This window comes from Equus caballus, chromosome 8, assembly GCF_041296265.1.
Source record: "Equus caballus isolate H_3958 breed thoroughbred chromosome 8, TB-T2T, whole genome shotgun sequence".
NCBI classification, from domain to species: domain Eukaryota; kingdom Metazoa; phylum Chordata; class Mammalia; order Perissodactyla; family Equidae; genus Equus; species Equus caballus.
The window spans coordinates 6,714,489-6,731,690 of NC_091691.1; the positions used below are offsets into that span (position 1 = coordinate 6,714,489).

The window sequence follows — 17,202 nt, forward strand, 5'->3', positions numbered from 1 at the left end:
GAATCAAAGTCTTTTATCTTCCCCTTCTTACTACAGGAAAAAGGGGAATAAAAGAGAAAGTAAATTATATGAAGCCTCTTAGGAGCCACATTTCTGAACAGCTACATGCCAGCTCCTAGTCTCCTGCCCCTCCTTCTTAATTCAACACTAGATGTACATGGGGAGTCTCTGATTTAAAATATTTAACTGTATTTTTTTGGGGGGGGGCGGGCTGAGGAAGATTGGCCCTGAGCTAACATCTGTTGCCAATCTTCCTCTTTTGGCTTGAGGAAGGTTGTCCCTGAGTTAACATCTGTGCCAACCTTCCCCTATTTTTTATATGCAGGATGCTGCTACAGCATGGGCTTGATGAGTCATGTGTAGGTCCACTCCTGGGATCCGAACCTGCGAACCCTAGGCTGCCAAAGCAGAGCATGCAAACTTAACCACTACGCCACTGGGCCAACCCCTTAATTGTATTTTTAAAAAGTTATTTTCTAAGAAAGGAAACTGAGAGGAGAATGAGCCACACTCAAAATGTTATGACTGGCACATTCTTCCTGTCCAGGTGATGCTCCAAAGCCTTACACTTCCCTTTACAAGAACACCAGTTAGGCCAAGATTTCTCATTTTTTCCCCAGATTAATTTTTATGGTTGTCAATGTTACCTATAAGAATCTTCAGGCAGTTTTTGATCAGTAATAGACTACTGTGTACAGTTCTCATTTTCATTTGGTGATAATCTCTACCAATAATATTCATTATGAACTGAATAAATAAAGCAGTTTTTGTGTATTTCTTAGTGCAAAGAATAGCAATTCTTTGCTATTGTGGGTTGAATCGTGTCCCCTAAAAAAGATGTGAATTCCTAACCCCTAGAACCTATAAATGTGACCTTATGTGGAAATAAAGTCTTTGCGGATATAATTAAGATGTAAGTTAAGATGAGGTCATACTGGAATAGGGTGGGCCCTTAACCCAATATGACTGGTGTCTTTATAAAAAGAGGAGCAGAGACATAGGGACAGATACACACAGAGAGGAGAATGCCATGTGGACACTGACACACAGGGAGAATGGGATGTGATGACGAAAGCAGAGACTGGAGTGATGCATCTACAAGCCAAGGAACACCAAGGACTCCTGGCAACACCAGAAGCTAAGAAAAAGGCATGGGACAGATCCTCCCCCAGAGACTTCAGAAAAAAGGATGGTCCTGTTGACATCTTGATTTCAGACTTCTAGCCTCTAGAACTATCAGACAATAAATTTCCGTTGTTTTAAGCCACCCAGTTTGTGGCATTTTGTTACAGCAGCCTTTGGAAACTAATATAAGTAGTAAGACAAAGGAGTAAGATTTAAGTACATAGTGGAGGAAAGCCAATAGAGCGGACATGTCCTATGTTGAGTAATTGTGATGCATTAATGAGACATTCATTCTAAAAGAATGAAATCACCCTTTATAGTCAAGGTCTCCCTTATAATCAAGATCACACATTTCAATGAAATCAAACGAAGAATTAGCCAGAAAAGAGAGTTTATCCATACAAAATGAATAGTCCTTATTGAGATCAAACCTATGTCCTAGTCTTTCTGGTACTGCACTCCAAGTAACAAAGGTCATCATTAGTGACTATTTCTGTAAATAAGTTAAATTGAAGGATGATTCAAATACGGATTTTTGGTGAAATACTGCTATAATAAATGGGTCACTACCTTGGGTTTATGTCTTGTTGCAACGAATCTACAGATTGTCATCTGTGGTCAGACTCCCTTTTGCTATACGCTCTGTGCCAACATTCTAACTACTTGCACAGATCTGTCTTTCCCACTAGAATATAAATTCCATGAAATCAGGAGCCATATCTGACCTTCTCATCACTACACTTCCAGCATCTAAAACAATGTCTAGAACCTGACAAGTGAGATATATAAATACTGGGAAGACTAGGACATAGGATTGATCTCAGTAAGGATATATATGAATACGAACTTGCTTCTGGGTTGGAATACACACAATGATAACCAAATATAACAGACAGCCCAAGAAAAAATAAAGATTATTAGGTGTGGGCTCCCAGTTAAACCTACAGATTGACCTCCTAAGATGACAGTAAAGGATAAAAGGGTATAAACCATAAGGTCCAAGAGATGGGAGAAGAAATCATAGGAAATGAAAAGATTTCTACAAAGTTTTGCAACAAGAAAGTAGAAGGAGGAAAATAACCGACATAACAGATTTTAGGAGGTGAAAACCTGCAGAGTGGGATACCAAAGAAAAGCAGGCCCACAAAATCTCAGAAGAGCTCACAACTAGAAGAAACAAGGAATGGCTCCTAGAATTGAAGCCATAGGCCACAAATGAGGACACTGAATGGAAGTCTATATGGTGAGCATTTGGAGCCCCTGCTGTCCTCCCCAACCCTGCCAGGCCGTGTACCCAGCTCTCTCCCCACAGAGGCACTTCTAGAATTCTGGTACCTCCCAGTCAGGAGACTGGAAGAGTCTCCTCAGAAGAAGCTAAGAACTAACAGATCTCCAGATTCTGACATCTGTGCTCACCTCCATCAATGAAAAAGCAGGCTTGTACCCGGAGAGAAGCTCACAGACCTATGAGCCCTGCTCAGACACTGGGAGCTTCCAACTACTTTGGACACATTGTGTGACACGTTGCTGACACGTAAGTATGAATGGACAGTCAAGAATCACAAGACATTTGGAAATGGCTTCCAACAAGAAAGAGACCAAAACAAACAAACAAAGGAATACATCACCACTGCCAAAAACTGGAATCTAAGTGTCATCAAACCTCATCTAGAACTAAGTACCAACCTACAAAAAATAAAGGGGACAGTAAAAATGACTTTGCAATCAGCAAAATCAATGATGTAGGAAAACTTACAGGACAAATGACCCAATTACTTCAATAAAAAAACCGAAAAGGAAAGAGGGAAAAGCTTATACATTAAAAGAGACTTAAGATGCATATCAATCAAATACAATGTGTGAACTTTGATTTGGGATCTTGATCTTAAACTCACTACAAATCAACGGTCAAACAAAAAAGATGAAACAAGCAAGGAAATTTAAACTTTATTTTATTTTTTACTGAGGAAGATTTGCCCTGAGCTAACATCTGTTGCCATTCTTCCTCTTTCTGTATGTGAGCCACCGCAACAGTATGGCCACTGACAGATGAGTGGTGTAGGCCTGCACCCAAACCCAACACAGGGCACCAGAGTAGAGCGTGCTGAACTTAACCTCTAGGCCACAAGGGCTGGCCCTAAATTTTTTTAAACTTAAAAATGTTTTAATGAGTTATTAAAGAATTATCATTAATTTTTTGTTGTGACAGTGGTGTTGGCTGTTCTTTTAAAAGGATACCTTACCTTTTACAGACTATACAGAAAAATTTGCAGATAAATTTGAGCACCAAAGTAATTAAGGACAGTAATACATTATAACACATTAAATAAAAAGGGGATCTATGAGTTCAGGCTGATAAGAAGTAAACTGAAAGACAGATAAATGGGGGAGAAGGGAGGGCTCATCCTTACACAGAACGCCCACTGAGATACGTGGAGGAAACTGTAGAGTTGGAAAACCCCCATTTTGAACCATCATGGAGAAAACGATTAAAAAAACAGAAGGGGCAAAAAAGTTAAAAAGTGGTAAATGTAGACAAAGGTATATGGGAGATCTCCATATCATTCTTCCAACTTTTCCGTAAGACTTTATTATTATCTCAAAGTAAAAATTAAAACAAAAATAACTCAGTGGGGACAGAGTGGACAGAGGTATAGATGAAACAAGATAGTTTATGAGTTGATAATTTTCGAAACTGGGTAATAGGTACATATTATATGTGCTTGAAATTTTTCATTTAATAACAAAATGTTTTTTTAAAATTCTGGAGGAAACAAGGACAATATGGAGAACAGAAGAAAAACAAAATCAACAACATAAAAAGAAAACCCAATAGTTAATATCCTCAGAGAGATAAGAGAACATATCACATACCCATAGAATAAAATGAGGATATCATTTAAAAAAAACAAAACAAAATAAGAACAAGAAACAGATAGGAGAGCCAAAACATTAGAATGTGGCTGATGAAGCTGAAGAAATGTCCCGGAAATAGGAAGGGGGAGAAAATGACAAAAAGAAAGAAAAAGTCAGACAATCAGAGGCTCGATCCACAGGACCAGATATACAACTAGCAGGAATTCCAGAGAGATAAGAGAATGAAAGAAGAAGAAATTATCAAAGAAATAAGAAGAAAGTTTCTCAAAACTGAAGGATGCAAACACTCAGATGAGAGGTCCTGCACCAAGGCCAAATGTCAGCATAGATCAAACACTCTTTCCAACATACAAGGAGAAAAGCTTAAGATGTTCCTTTCTTGAGAAGTTACAAGAAAATTGGACATTGTTAAAATTAAAAACATTAGGGGCCTGCATGGTGGCGCAGCAGTTAAGTTTGCACATTCTGCTTTGGCAGCCCAGGCTTTGCCATTTCCGATCCCGGGTAAGGACATACACACCGCTTAGCAAGCCATGCTGTGGCAGGCGTCCCACATAAAATAGAGGAAGATGGGCACGGATGTTAGCTCAGGGCCAGTCTTCCTCGGCAAAAAGAGGAGTACTGGCAGCGGATGTTAGCTCAGGGTTAATCTTCCTCAAAAAAAAAATTAAAAACATTTGTGCTTTAAAGAACACCATCAAGAAAGTGAAAAGACAACTTAACGGGAGAAAATATTCCCAAATCTGCTAAGGGACTTACATCTCGATTATATTTTTAAAAATTCCGACAACTCAATAACAAAAAGACAACCCAGCTGGGAAGTAGACAAAGGATATGACTAGACATTTCTCCAACGAAGATATATAAATGGCCAATAAGCACATTATAAGATGCTAAACATCATTAGCCACCACGGAAATGCAAATCAAACCACAATGAGATACCCATTAGGAGGGCTATAACCAAAAACACAGAAAGATAATAACAAGTCTTGGTGAAGACGCAGAGAAACTGAACCCCTTATACACTGCTAGTGTTAAGGTAAAATGGTGCAGCCACTTTGGAAAATAGTCTGGCAGTTCCTCAAAAAGATAAATACAGAGTTACCATTTAATCCAGCAACTCCATTCCTAGGTCTATATCCAAGAGAAGCAAAAACAAATATCTATACAAAAACTTGTACCTGAACGTTCATAGCAGCATTATTCGAAATAGACAAAAAGGGGAAACCCAAATGTCCACCAACTCATGGATGGATAAACAAAATATGGTATATCCATACACTGAAATACTCAGCCATAAAAAGAAATGCAGTACTGTTACATGCTAAGACTTGAATGAACCTTGAAAACATTATGCTAAGTGAAAGAAGCCGATCACAAAGGACTGTATTGACATATGATTCCATTTATATGAAATGTCCAGAACAGGGAAATCTATGGAGTCAGAAAGTAAAGTGGTGGTTGCCTAGGGCTGGGAGGATTGAGGGAAAATGAGAAGTGACTACTAACAGGTAAGGGTTTCCTTTTTTGGGTGATGAAAATATTCTAAAATTGATTATGCTGAAGATTGCATAACTCTGTGAATATACTAAAAACTGTTGAATTGAACACTTTAAGTGGGTGAATTGTATGGTATGTGAATCATATTACAATAAAGCTGTTAAAAGAAGAAGAAAAAAAGGAGGAAGAGGAAAAAGGAGTAGTTATTACAGGAAAATGTGCCCCAAAAACCAAGGAAGCAAACAAACAAAAAAAAATTAAAGGGGATCTGGGCAACAGTGAATTCAATAGCAAAAAGGAGCAAATCCCAGGACAGACGTGAAAAGAAGTCTCTGGATTAGAACTAGGTACAGCAGGCACAAAGCCACCAGATCAGATTAGAGCAGAGGAGGAGGCCATCCAGGAAAAAGACGAAACTGATGGTTTAGAGAGAATGCAAAAAATTACTGACAGGCATGAGAGAAATGTTGAAGCACTTAGAAAACAAATTTAGTGATCTATGCATAGAATACTAGGCAAATGAGATAAGACAATTATTAATTCTAAGAAAAATGATGGAATGTACAAGAAAGGAATAGTTGCAGTACTCTACTTGGTTCAGAAGTGACTATTTGTTATATAATGTAAACACTACAATTTAACAACGAATTACCACATAACCAAGTTGGTGAGATGAAGGAAAGAAAACTGTGAGCTAAGCTCTTTTCTCCCATGAATAACAGTAAACACTTAACGTATAAAACTAACAAATCAAGAAGTATCATCTAAGGGAATACAGTCAATAATAGTTTAATAACTTTGTATGGAGACATATGGTTACTAGACCTGCCATGAAGATCATTTCGTAATGTATATATATATTGCATCACTATATTGTACACCTGAAACTAACAGAATATTGTATGTCAACTGTACTTCAACAAAAAAAATTTAAAAAAAGAAACATCACCTATAAGGATATTTACTTCCAACTTTTAATAACATCTGGAGAAACAGCTAGAAGAATGGAAATTAGAACTGGGGCATGGAGGCTATTTTCTATCACAAGCTTTTAAAATTAGGTATGTTAATTTGAAAAATATAAACCTAAAAGTATCTTAAAGAAGCTTCTACAGTATTTGCAGCTTCTAACAAGGACTGAGAAATGTATGATCCTACTAAAGAAAAAGAAATACCTAAAATTATATCTTAAGCCCCAGAAAAAGTTTCACCTACTTCTTGCAGAAAGCCTTCCCTGACACCTCCAAGTCTCATACCTTCATAGCACTTGGGCGAGTACCACGCAATCTAAAACGTATAGATTAGATTCAAAATAACATTTATGAAGCGGGTACTCTATGCCAGGTATAGCACTAAGGACTTCTCATTAATTACCTGCTTTTTAAAACAACCACCCCAACAGGTGGCAGCCATTTCATTTTATAGACGAAGTGCACCAGGTCACTAGCTAAGTGATAGAGCTGGGACTGGTACTCAGGTCCCTAACACCATTCATTCAACAAATATTTACATCGACACAGAGGTTAACAAGAAATCTGAACGGCCTCCCATCAAATAAAAACGAGCAGTAATGGCCCTCGGGGCTCAGGTGGGGCTCCCGAGATCTGTATACAGTAGTCCCCTGCCTCGCCACTCAGCGGCGATCCAGAAACCCCTGACTCGGATCCGCGCACACGAACGAGCCACGCACGGACGCGGGCACCGGCCCCGCCTGCAGGGGACTAGACTCGCGGGAGGGCGACAAGATGCTGACTGACGGACGAAAGGCAGCACCGGCGAAGACTACGCGAGCGCGGCGCCAGGCGAGGGAGGGGGACTCCGGGCGCCGTCCGGGGCACTCTTTTCACATCTCCTCCACCCGCCGACCAGAGCCCCGGGGGTAGGCAGCTTCACCGCACTTCGCGAGCAGGGGGAATCGGAGGCCCCGACAGGAGTCACCCGGCCCAGTTCGGAGAGACGTGCGCTTGCCGCTGGACTCCCAGCGCAGAGGCCGAGCCACCCAGAGGCTGGGGACGATCGGACCGGGCCTCGTACCTGGGGAAGGCGAGCCTTCGGACTCGCGCCTCAGCAGAGCCTCGGCGGGAGACGGCGGACGTGCACCGACCTCCCGAAGCCCTCACAGCCCACGCGCGCCTCGCCGCTTCCCGCGCCTCTCGACGCAGGTCTCGCGCCGGCCCCGCCCCCATCTCCACGGCGACGCGGCGTGCGTGAGGGCGGTCCAGCCAGGGTCCCTGGAGTTCGCGCAGCCTCAATCCGGCAGGCGACACGCCTCCCTCTGGCCGCCGTGGAGCGCACACAAGGCGAGTTGGCCCCGTGGATGACCGCTGTGTTTGTGAAGCCCCATCGAGGGCTCTCTGCCTCCGTGGCCCCCTTGCTTCTCTCAAAGCTCAGCCTCCTACTGCTACTCTTATTGGAGTGGGAGCTGTTTCAAAGCGGACTCAGAGTTAGGTTTCGCGCGGTAAGCACTAAGGATGAGGTTCCGTCTGGAGGCCCGCGCAGACGAAGACCCTCCTTTCACACCTTCAGGCTCGCGCGAGAGCCTCTCTGGCTCTTGGTTCTCCTTGGTTCTCAGAGAGTGCAAGCCGGCCCTCAAGGACTAGGGCGCGCGCATGCGTGGACCACAGAAGTTGTCAGTCTGGACTGGGGTGCGGGTGCCACGTTCTGCAACCCGCAAATTAAAATTATCTCAGGCTGATGTGTTCTCAACTCTTCCGTTAAAATGTAATTAACAAGTACTACTTGTCAGTAAAGAGTTGTTAAATTTTTTTATTTAGGTCCACTCTGATCATTTAAAAAATAAGGGTAGGCGAGGGTCGGTGGGGCGTTTTTATATGCTTTTCTCTTGTGCTTTGTAACATATTTGAGAGCACATGAGATTTCTGGTGGAGAAAGCAAAGGCTTGTATTATGTATGTAAATGCTTGAAAGATTTTTTAAAACATGAGGAAAAATAACTTGCGTGTCTTGGAATTAGAATCACAGGTAATTTGTATTTTTGCCCTATTTTTTACATATGTTAATTTTTATAATTTTTAAAAAATGTTTAAAAGAAGTTCCACTTTAGCAGGACACGGGAGCCAGTCTTTTAGCAACGACACTTCTGAAGTTACGTGGACAAGTAGTTTTAAAACAGTTTAATGGGTTTCAAGGTCCTAATTAACATTGTAACTAATATTTGCTTACTGAAAAATTAGCCTTTACTTTTATATAAATTATATACGTTTATATAAATTATGACAGATCCAGGATGATAAATCAATAAGCATTCTTTCTAGATGATTTGCTCATGCTTTCTTCCTGTCATGTGCATTTACCACCATCAGCTTTGACTAATTTAGAAAAGGATGAGGGGCTGGCCCGGTGGTGCAGCGGTTAAGTTTGCACATTCCGCTTCTCTGCAGCCCGGGCTTCGCCAGTTTGGATCCCAGGTGCAGACATGGCACCACTTAGCAAAAGCCGTGCTGTGCCAGGCGTCCCACAGATAAAGTAGAGGAAGATGGGCACAGATTTTAGCTCAGGACCAGTCTTCCTCAGCAAAAAGAGGAGTATTAGCAGCAGTTAGCTCAGGGCTAATCTTCCTCAAAAAAAAAAAAAAAAAAATCAAAGAAGTGCCAGAAGGGGGTCTAGGCTCTGCAAATAATTTGCTGTGTGGTCTTCCAGAAATCTCTTAATAAGTTCTTTATAGTCCTTAACCTCAGTACATCATGCCACAAGTGTGAAACTGTTCAAATTCTATTTTCTTGGACCTAGGGATTACCCTTGGAAGAAGAAAAACTGAGTAGGAAAAAACTCTTTTAGAGAGGTACAGGGCAATTAAAGTGTACTCCCAACTTTCTGAGATGAGGCTGCTTTCAAAATTTCCAGGTTTCTGATACTTTCATTTGCTTCTCTACGTTCTTGGACTACTAATTTCCCCAAATGACTGAACCTTTGCGTCCCCTTATGACAAACTTTGAACAATATGAACGTAAACCAAGATCTTATATTTAGTAAAGAACTAGAATAAATCATTTCTCTCTCACTATCTCAAAGGGGTTTCCCATACTGATATTTGAAATTTCATTACTAGTTGCAAAAAAGGGCATTTAGAATTACAAATTATCATTCATGCCAAGGAGAATAACATTCAAAAGCTACAACGAAACAAGGATTTGCAAGTATCTAGGGTTTGCATGGCACAGATTAAAGAAGTTTACAGATCCCCTCCCTTAGTAAATTATTACCTTTATTCCTAGGTACTAATTGTCTTCTCCTTTCACAAGGATAAATTGAGGTTCTGAGAGGTAAGAAGTGAGTTGAGACCAGGGTTCCACAAGAGAAGAGCCTGGTGGAACAGCATGTCCTAACTAGGATAGACCAGAGGGCCTAAGTAATTAGCTCCAGGTGAGGAGCTAGCTCTATCATGCTAGCTACAATGCCTTGAGCAGATTGTGTGTGTGGCTTGTGGTAATTTAACAATATACCCACAAATTCTTCCATATTCCTCTCATATAAAGATGGAGTCTCAGTCCCCTCCCCTTGAATATAGGCCAGCCTTAGTAACTCCTATCTAAGGAACAGAATGTGGCATGCAGCGGAATAGACCCTGAGTGACTTGGAGGCTAGGTTAGAAAAAAAACTATTCAGCAACCATCTGGCCCTCTTGTTCTCTCTGCACAGTCACCCATCCAGCCACCACAGTGTGAGGAAGCTCAGGCCACAGAGAGAGGCCATGTGTAAGTGTTCCAGCCACAGCTCCAGTGGTCCCAGCTGACAGCCACCATCAACCACCAAATAAATGAATAAGTGAGTGATTAGATGATCCTAGCCCACAGCCTTCCAGCACCCCAGCTGATGCTGAATGGAGCAGAGACCAGCTATCCCAACTAGAACAGGCCCAAATTACAGATGTGGGTGCAAAATAAATGTTGAGTTAAGCCACTGAGTTTGGGAGTGGTTTGTTACACAGCAATAACCAAAAACACTGCTTTTAATGTTATCTTTAATTCCTCCCGCAAGTCTGAAAAGGACGTACTGCTATCCCTTTTTGACAGATGAGTAAACAGGTACAGAAAGGTGAAATGATTGGCTCAGGTTTCACACTAAGTGGCAGAGCCAGGATTTAAGAGCTTCAGAGAATGGGCCTTCTCCACTATTCCATAATGGCAAGGGGATCAGACCATTTCTTCAGCATCAGGAGTCTAAAAACAGCTTAGTTTTAAAAATAATAATAAAAACGGCCATTGTTTGACCACCTACAACGTGTCTCTGTATAGGCTTTAAAAACAAAAACAGCTTTACCGAGCTTGTATAAAACTTTTTACCTACCTTAGCCTATTTTAATGTTGACAACAGCCCTGTTGAGTGGGTTATCTTCTCAATTTTACAGATGAGATAACCAAGGCTAAAGATAAATGGCCTAATTCTCCACAGCCTGTAGGGTGTGGTAGAGCTGGGATGCAAACGCTTCCCTCTGCCTCTGGCCTGCAGAGAAAAGATAGTTTTTAAGAAACACATCTTATTCAGTATTACAGACGAAGAGAAAAACGTTTTCATAATTGTTTTCTCTCTTGCCAACATTCACAGGAAGGGGATTTAGTGAACACTCATTGTCCAATCCCCTCATTTCACAAGGGACGAAAGTGAAGCTCAAAGAAAGTAGGCCCCTTCAAAGAAATGTAGTCTTCGCTACCCTTCAACCAGAAAAATTACGTTTCCCTCCACGCCCATGTATCATTTCACACCAACCCTGGGCGGCCCCACGGGGCAGAAAGTGGGGCTCGTGATATTCCCGCAGACCGGGTTCCCATGTGATCCCCGGCAAACCTCTCCCGACCGCTCCTCCAGGGAGCAGCACTTATTCTCGTTGCTTAGAGAAGGGAAGTTGTATTTGCATTTCTGTGCCCCCGTCAGCCAGTCTCGGCACCATATACTAAGCGCTTGACAGTCGCCAGCTCATTTTCACCCGAACACACTCGAACTTCCCCTTCCCGTGCAGGCTAAGGAAAGATTCAGCTTACAGACGCGAAAGAACCTTTCAATAAATTTGTCAGTCACCCGTAGCTCAATCAAAAAGAACCATGGCAAATTTGGCTATTAATGTAGCAACGCGTAATCTCGTTTATTCCTCATAAATTTATAGAGAGGCCATTTGAGGAAAGAGAACAACGAAACTCAGAGAGCTCAGAGCGTTGCCCGAGATTACACCACTAGTAGAAAGGAGCTGAGGTTCGAGCCCACACCCGGAAGGCTCAATAAGCCCCCGGTTCGCCTAACTCAGACTGGCAGTGCCAGGGCCCCAGGGTTCTCCGCCGACGCGCACCCTGGTCGCGCCAGGCCACGCTTCGCGGCCGCCGCCACCTTCCCAGCAAAGCTACCGAGCGGGGGTCGCGGGTTGCAAGCACCACCCGCTCCGTTCCGCCCCGCCCCGCCGCGCGCGTGGGAACGCGGCGCCCTCCCTGGGGCTGCCCACGACGACCGCCTGCGCGCACCGGGGACGGCTTCCACTGCCCCCGCCCTGGCCTCCTCCCAGCTGCCGCCATCTCCTCCCCGCCTCCGCCTCCCCGCCGCCGGGCGCACACAGGGGCGGGCGCCCGGGGAGTGCGCCGCGATTCTTCTCTTTTCCGTCCGGCACCGCGGCGGCCACCTCACATCCGGGCGCGCGGCAGCGCAGGCGGCGCTGGGGCCGGGGTGCGTGGAGGGAGTTATTAAGGGGGAGTGGGCCGAGGAGGAGGGGCGGAGGGCTGGGCCGCGGTTACGGCGGCTGAAGAGAGACAGCTCGAGCGGGTGGGGGGGCGAGAGCGGAGGCCGCGCGGAGCAGACCTCGGACCGGCACGGGTGGCGGGGAGGGGAGCGGCGACAGAGGCACCGAGTAAGGGCCTGGCGGCAGCGGCGACAGAATCCGAGGGACCGCGCGCCAGGGCCCGCAGGGAGAGAAGGGGCGCGGGCGCGCTGCTCCCGGGGTCGCGTGCGTGAGCGCGAGCGCTGGGGCGCGCGCGCGAGGTGGGCAGGGGCGCGAGGCCGGCGGGCAGCGGGCGGGCTGGCGGGGCCCGAGCCGCCGGGCTGGGGCGGACGGCGGTGGGCCTGCGCCGGCTCCAGCTCGGAGCGCCCGGGCCGGGGGATTCGGCCTCTCCGCTCCCTCCAACCTACCTCCCCTCCGTGAGTACCGTCCCCGCCCTTCTTCCGACGAAGGCCGCTGGGCCGGGGCCTGTGCGAGAGGCCGGGGGTTGGGGTCGCGGCCCGGGGAAGCCGAGTTTCGAAGCTGAAGCCGGCGCTCTCCCCTTCCTTGCCACGGGCGCTCTTGACATGACCACAGGTGCGGCTGGCCAGGCGAAGGGCGCTCGGGCTTGGTCCCCAGTCCCTGGCCCCCGAATAACAAGGGGCAGCTGGCGCCGTCCATTGGCAAGTGACAGGCACTTTACTGTACAGCTCGACTTCCCGGATCCCTGGCCCCAAACTCTCTCCTACCTGCCCCCACCCGGGAAACTTCCCCACTGCTGCCTGATTGGCCCCTATGGGTGACAGCGGCTAACCTTGGTTTCTTTTTATATTAAAGCTGCTTAAAGTCTGTACCCTGATTTGGGCACCTTCCGCTTCTGCTTTCCTTACCTTTTTGATGCTTAGAGCATTTTACTGTATGAGATAGCTAAGTACCAGTCGTTCTATTTCCAAGGGGGTTCTGGTTTATAGCCTCATTGTTGGGTGAGGCGTTGTTTTTTTAAAGGTAGTCATTTTAAGAAATACGAGTTTCAGTTTCTTAAATAGTCAGGACTTCTGAAAATTTATTGTTCTCCGTGACAGTTTTGTGTTGATTTATCTTTCAGGTGCAAAGAATTGTAGACCAAGGCGCCATGGATAGGAGAAGTGTGGTTGAAACAGAAAACGGAGATGCTTTCCTTGACCTGAAGAAGCAACCAGCCTCCAAATCCCCCCATCGATATACAAAAGTAGGCTTTGTTACTAATGAAGTAGTGTTTCTTTCCAGGTGGGGAGGTTAGTAACATTGTGTAGGTATTTCGTTAGTATTATCTAAAGTGGTAGTCTAACTCTGACTTACTATATGGACTAAACTAGATTTAGTAAAGCATTGCTTTGAACTTTTTCTGGAAGTGTGAATACCCAGAGTTTAAACTAGAATTTGCTTCTAAGTAGCTTTCAGGTGAAGGGACTATGGCTCAGATCCCATGTGAATGTGTGGATCAGTATATGTTGGCACACACATTCTGTAACAGCTGTGTAACTGGTGTCTTATTGACTCGCATGCTGTAAGGTAAAGGTTCCAGCTCTGGGATGCCTCACAAAATCAGTGTCCTGTGTGTTGATGTTTCCTTGAGAGGCGAACTCCCCAAAGAAATGCTCTTTGGTGTACTTAGCTAGGGTAACCAGATGTTTTAATTGTTTTTTATTTCCTGTTACAAATTGGCTATGGACTCACAAAAATAAGACCTCAGTCATATTTCCCCTAGCTTGTGGTGATTTTAAACTCATCTAGATACCTGCTTTTTCTAGTGGGGGAGCATATCACCTTACGGTCGTTTATTTATTGCAGCTATTGCTTTGGTATTTTGTTGCCTACTGAATGTTTCTGAAGAGGTTGACGGGACTCGGTGAGCTGTGAATTCATTTCTGGTTCCTTGAGATGTGTTGGGCTGGACTACATAAAGTGTGCTTGGGACTGTTGACAGGAAGGCTTATATTCTACCTAGGCCATATGTCTATTTCTTTAGTATGGACCTAATCAAGGACTCTAATGTAATTATTGTACCTGGCTTCCCAGGGTACTGAATGTTTAATATTTTGAAGTCCAGTCCTTGTTTGTATACTTGTTGTGCCACTACTCTTACCTGCTTGGTAAAGTATCAAATGCTGTCAAAGTAATATCCATTTTTAGCATTTAAAAAACTCTCTACAGAAAAAAAATGTTTTCAGGTGTAAAAGTGTTCTTGGTTAGTTGCTATCTTAGCACAGTCTGTTTTGGCATAATAGAATGTGAGTTGGTAGGAAGTATTTTACTTCATTCAGATTTGGTCTTCCCAAATGTTTCTCTCAAACCTAAGAGTGCTTTGAATAGTGTTTCACAACTTAAATTCATTATTTAAAATGTTGACAGGTGCATTCTGAATGGAGAAAAGCTTATTACATGAAGGGAAACTGATTTGAACTGCTTCTATAAGCTTATGTGATTTCAAATCTCCCAGTTCTTTTTGAATAAAAGTTCTGACTGGTACTTTACTTTGTAGAGTCCAGGCAGAATTTTGAATCACTTTCACACACTGATTAGAGTAGTATGTATATTTCATCTTTATGTATATATCTTTATGCATAAGTCATTTCTAGGAAAATATTGGTCTCTTTAGGATAGAACTTATGTACGTCTGCAGTAAAGATTAAGAATAAGAAGCTCAATATTGCCCATTTTTGACAGTCCAACCTCAGAATTCTGCCATACTTAGATAAGTGTGCCTTAAAGAAATGGTTAAGAAAAACATTTTTTAGGTGTTAATGACAGTAGAGCTTAGATTTAATGGTCTTCTCTACCAAATTTAGTTGGAAATAGGTTTACTTTCCACTCTATTGAAGAGGATTTAGTTAATCACAGCTTTAGGATCGTGTTTAGGCAGTGTTAGGGTGGTGCTTGCTTATTATACATTATTGCATTATATATACTGTACTATATATACTGTATTATATTTACAGTATGCAGGACTTGAGGCAAACTAAGCCTTTCTCCTTTTGAAGAAAGCTTGAAACAGTCCTGTGTTCTAAGCATTATTATAAATGGTCTGTTGGTTCCACAACTGAAATAATATTTGAGCCATCCTCCTCCCTGTCTGCATGCTGAGATCAAACTGTTGGAATAAATACAGCATTTAGTAATGTTTCTGCCACTTCAAGTTCACGGGGTAGAAAGTTTAGAAGCAGTAGAAGAAAACTATCCTCAGTGATTTTTATAAGTGATGTATTTTGTGAGAACTTTTGTAAATGTGGGATGTTTACTACAAGGTCAAAAAAAACCCATTGGCCGGATGAGAGGGCTTCTTAACCGTTGACTCTTCTTAGTCTAGCATTCAGTTTTAGGTGGGATAATATTAATAGTTCAGAATTCGAGGTTTTTTTCCGTAAAGGTCAAGGAGTCTAGATGTCTGGCCGAGTGCTTTTCAGGCTAACATACCAGAGTTTCCTTGTGTATTGGGACATCCTTTAGTCCACCTTTCTTCTCAAAGGTTAATGTGTCTGGCTATCACCTATGAATCTTGGTAAATTGTGAATTCTCATTGATAGGTCAGGGCTGGGCTTTTATGGTTAAAATGTGGCTTTTAACCAGCGCCCAGGTGGTGCCCATTACTGCTGGTCCACTGACCATACTTGAAGTAGCAAGACTTCAGTCTCCCTCAGAGAACTTGATAGATGGTGTTGATGTTTCAAGCAGCTCAGGTGCATAGTTACTCCTCAGCGTTCAGGTGGTGTCCGTTGTGCTTCCATGAATGTCTCAGGAGCTCAAGTTAGTCACATTGGATACTTTCAGGCCTTCCCCTAGCCTCGGTCATGATTAATTGGGATGACTATAAGTGAGTTTATTGTGTGCACCTGTTATCCTGAGGGTCTTGAGCCCTTAATTTATAAACCCACTCAGGCCCATTTTGCCAGACCAAATTCCTAAGGTATTTACATGTGCATTTATAAACTGATTGGATTATGTTGAAGGACTTTTGGAGGTTATAGAGTGGAGTTTCACCTCAAGGTCATGGACTGAAAGTGGTTTAGACAGTGGTTCTCAAAGTATGGTCCCTGAACTAGCATTTAGCGTCATTTGGTAACTTGTTAGAAATAGGAAATCTTAGGCCCCATCTCAGGTATTGAATCCAACTCTAGAGGTGGTGCCCAGCCATTTGCATTTAACAAGTCTTTCAGGGAATTCTGACTCTGATGCAAGTTTGAGAACCATTCTAGGAATAGAAGGCAGTGATGCTTATTAGTGGAAAACCTTTGGGACTCATTCAACTTTTTCTTACCTTCATCAGAGGTCCTTGTTCACCAGTTCTTGACGTGTAGTATCGCTAATAGAATACCATCTTGTGCTTGAATACAAAAATAGAAGTGCTTTGGACTATCCCACTATTCAGATCCAGGTTTTTTTCTTCAAATGAATACTGATCCTCTTTAGATGACAAAGTATACGTACTTTGTGCTGTTCCTCCTTTGCTCCTGTATTTTGCCACTGACTCCTTATTGAATGCTGTTACCTGCTAGTAGGACAGGGAATAAAAGCAGAGGACACTCAAAACATTCAGCTGGATACTGACCGCTGTTAATCATGCATGTGAAATCTACCAGTTAAAAAGTAGGTGTTAGATTATCTGAGATTCATTTCACATGTGCTCTTCATTGCCTTGACTAGTTCTGAATTGGGACCATTTTAGTCATCATTGTTCGTAAGCCAGCCTAATTTATGGTTGATGAGCAGTTGGTCACAGTGGTACAGCCATGTTTATGTCTTTGCTTTTTTTTTTAATTAAAGATTTTATTTTTTCCTTTTTCTCCCCAAAGCCGCCCGGTACATAGTTGTATATTCTTCATTGTGGGTCCTTCTAGTTGTGGCATGCGGGATGCCACCTCAGCGTGGTTTGATGAGCAGTGCCATGTCCGCACCCAGGATTTGAACCAACGAAACACTGGGCCCCCTGCAGCGGAGCGTGTGAACTTAACCACTCGGCCACGGG

At 43.5% G+C, this 17,202-nt stretch overlaps 1 protein-coding gene across 14 annotated transcripts in view; it reads left to right on the top strand.

The window, feature by feature from the left end:
- Positions 1 to 11,771: 11,771 nt before the first annotated feature.
- The window catches only part of EIF4ENIF1 (eukaryotic translation initiation factor 4E nuclear import factor 1), a 44,728-nt gene continuing 39,297 nt past the window's right edge, over positions 11,772 to 17,202 (top strand). For 3 of the 14 annotated variants that reach the window (XM_023646591.2, XM_070275065.1, XM_070275070.1), the window contains exons 1-2: positions 11,772 to 12,172; positions 13,306 to 13,428. In XM_023646591.2, the coding sequence (XP_023502359.1) occupies positions 13,333 to 13,428 (96 nt within the window). In that variant the 5' untranslated portion in view covers positions 11,772 to 12,172; positions 13,306 to 13,332. Of the gene's footprint in view, positions 12,641 to 13,305; positions 13,429 to 17,202 lie in introns of those variants that run through there. The other 11 variants (XM_001496800.7, XM_005612421.4, XM_070275069.1 and 8 more) reach the window with 7 other exon arrangements.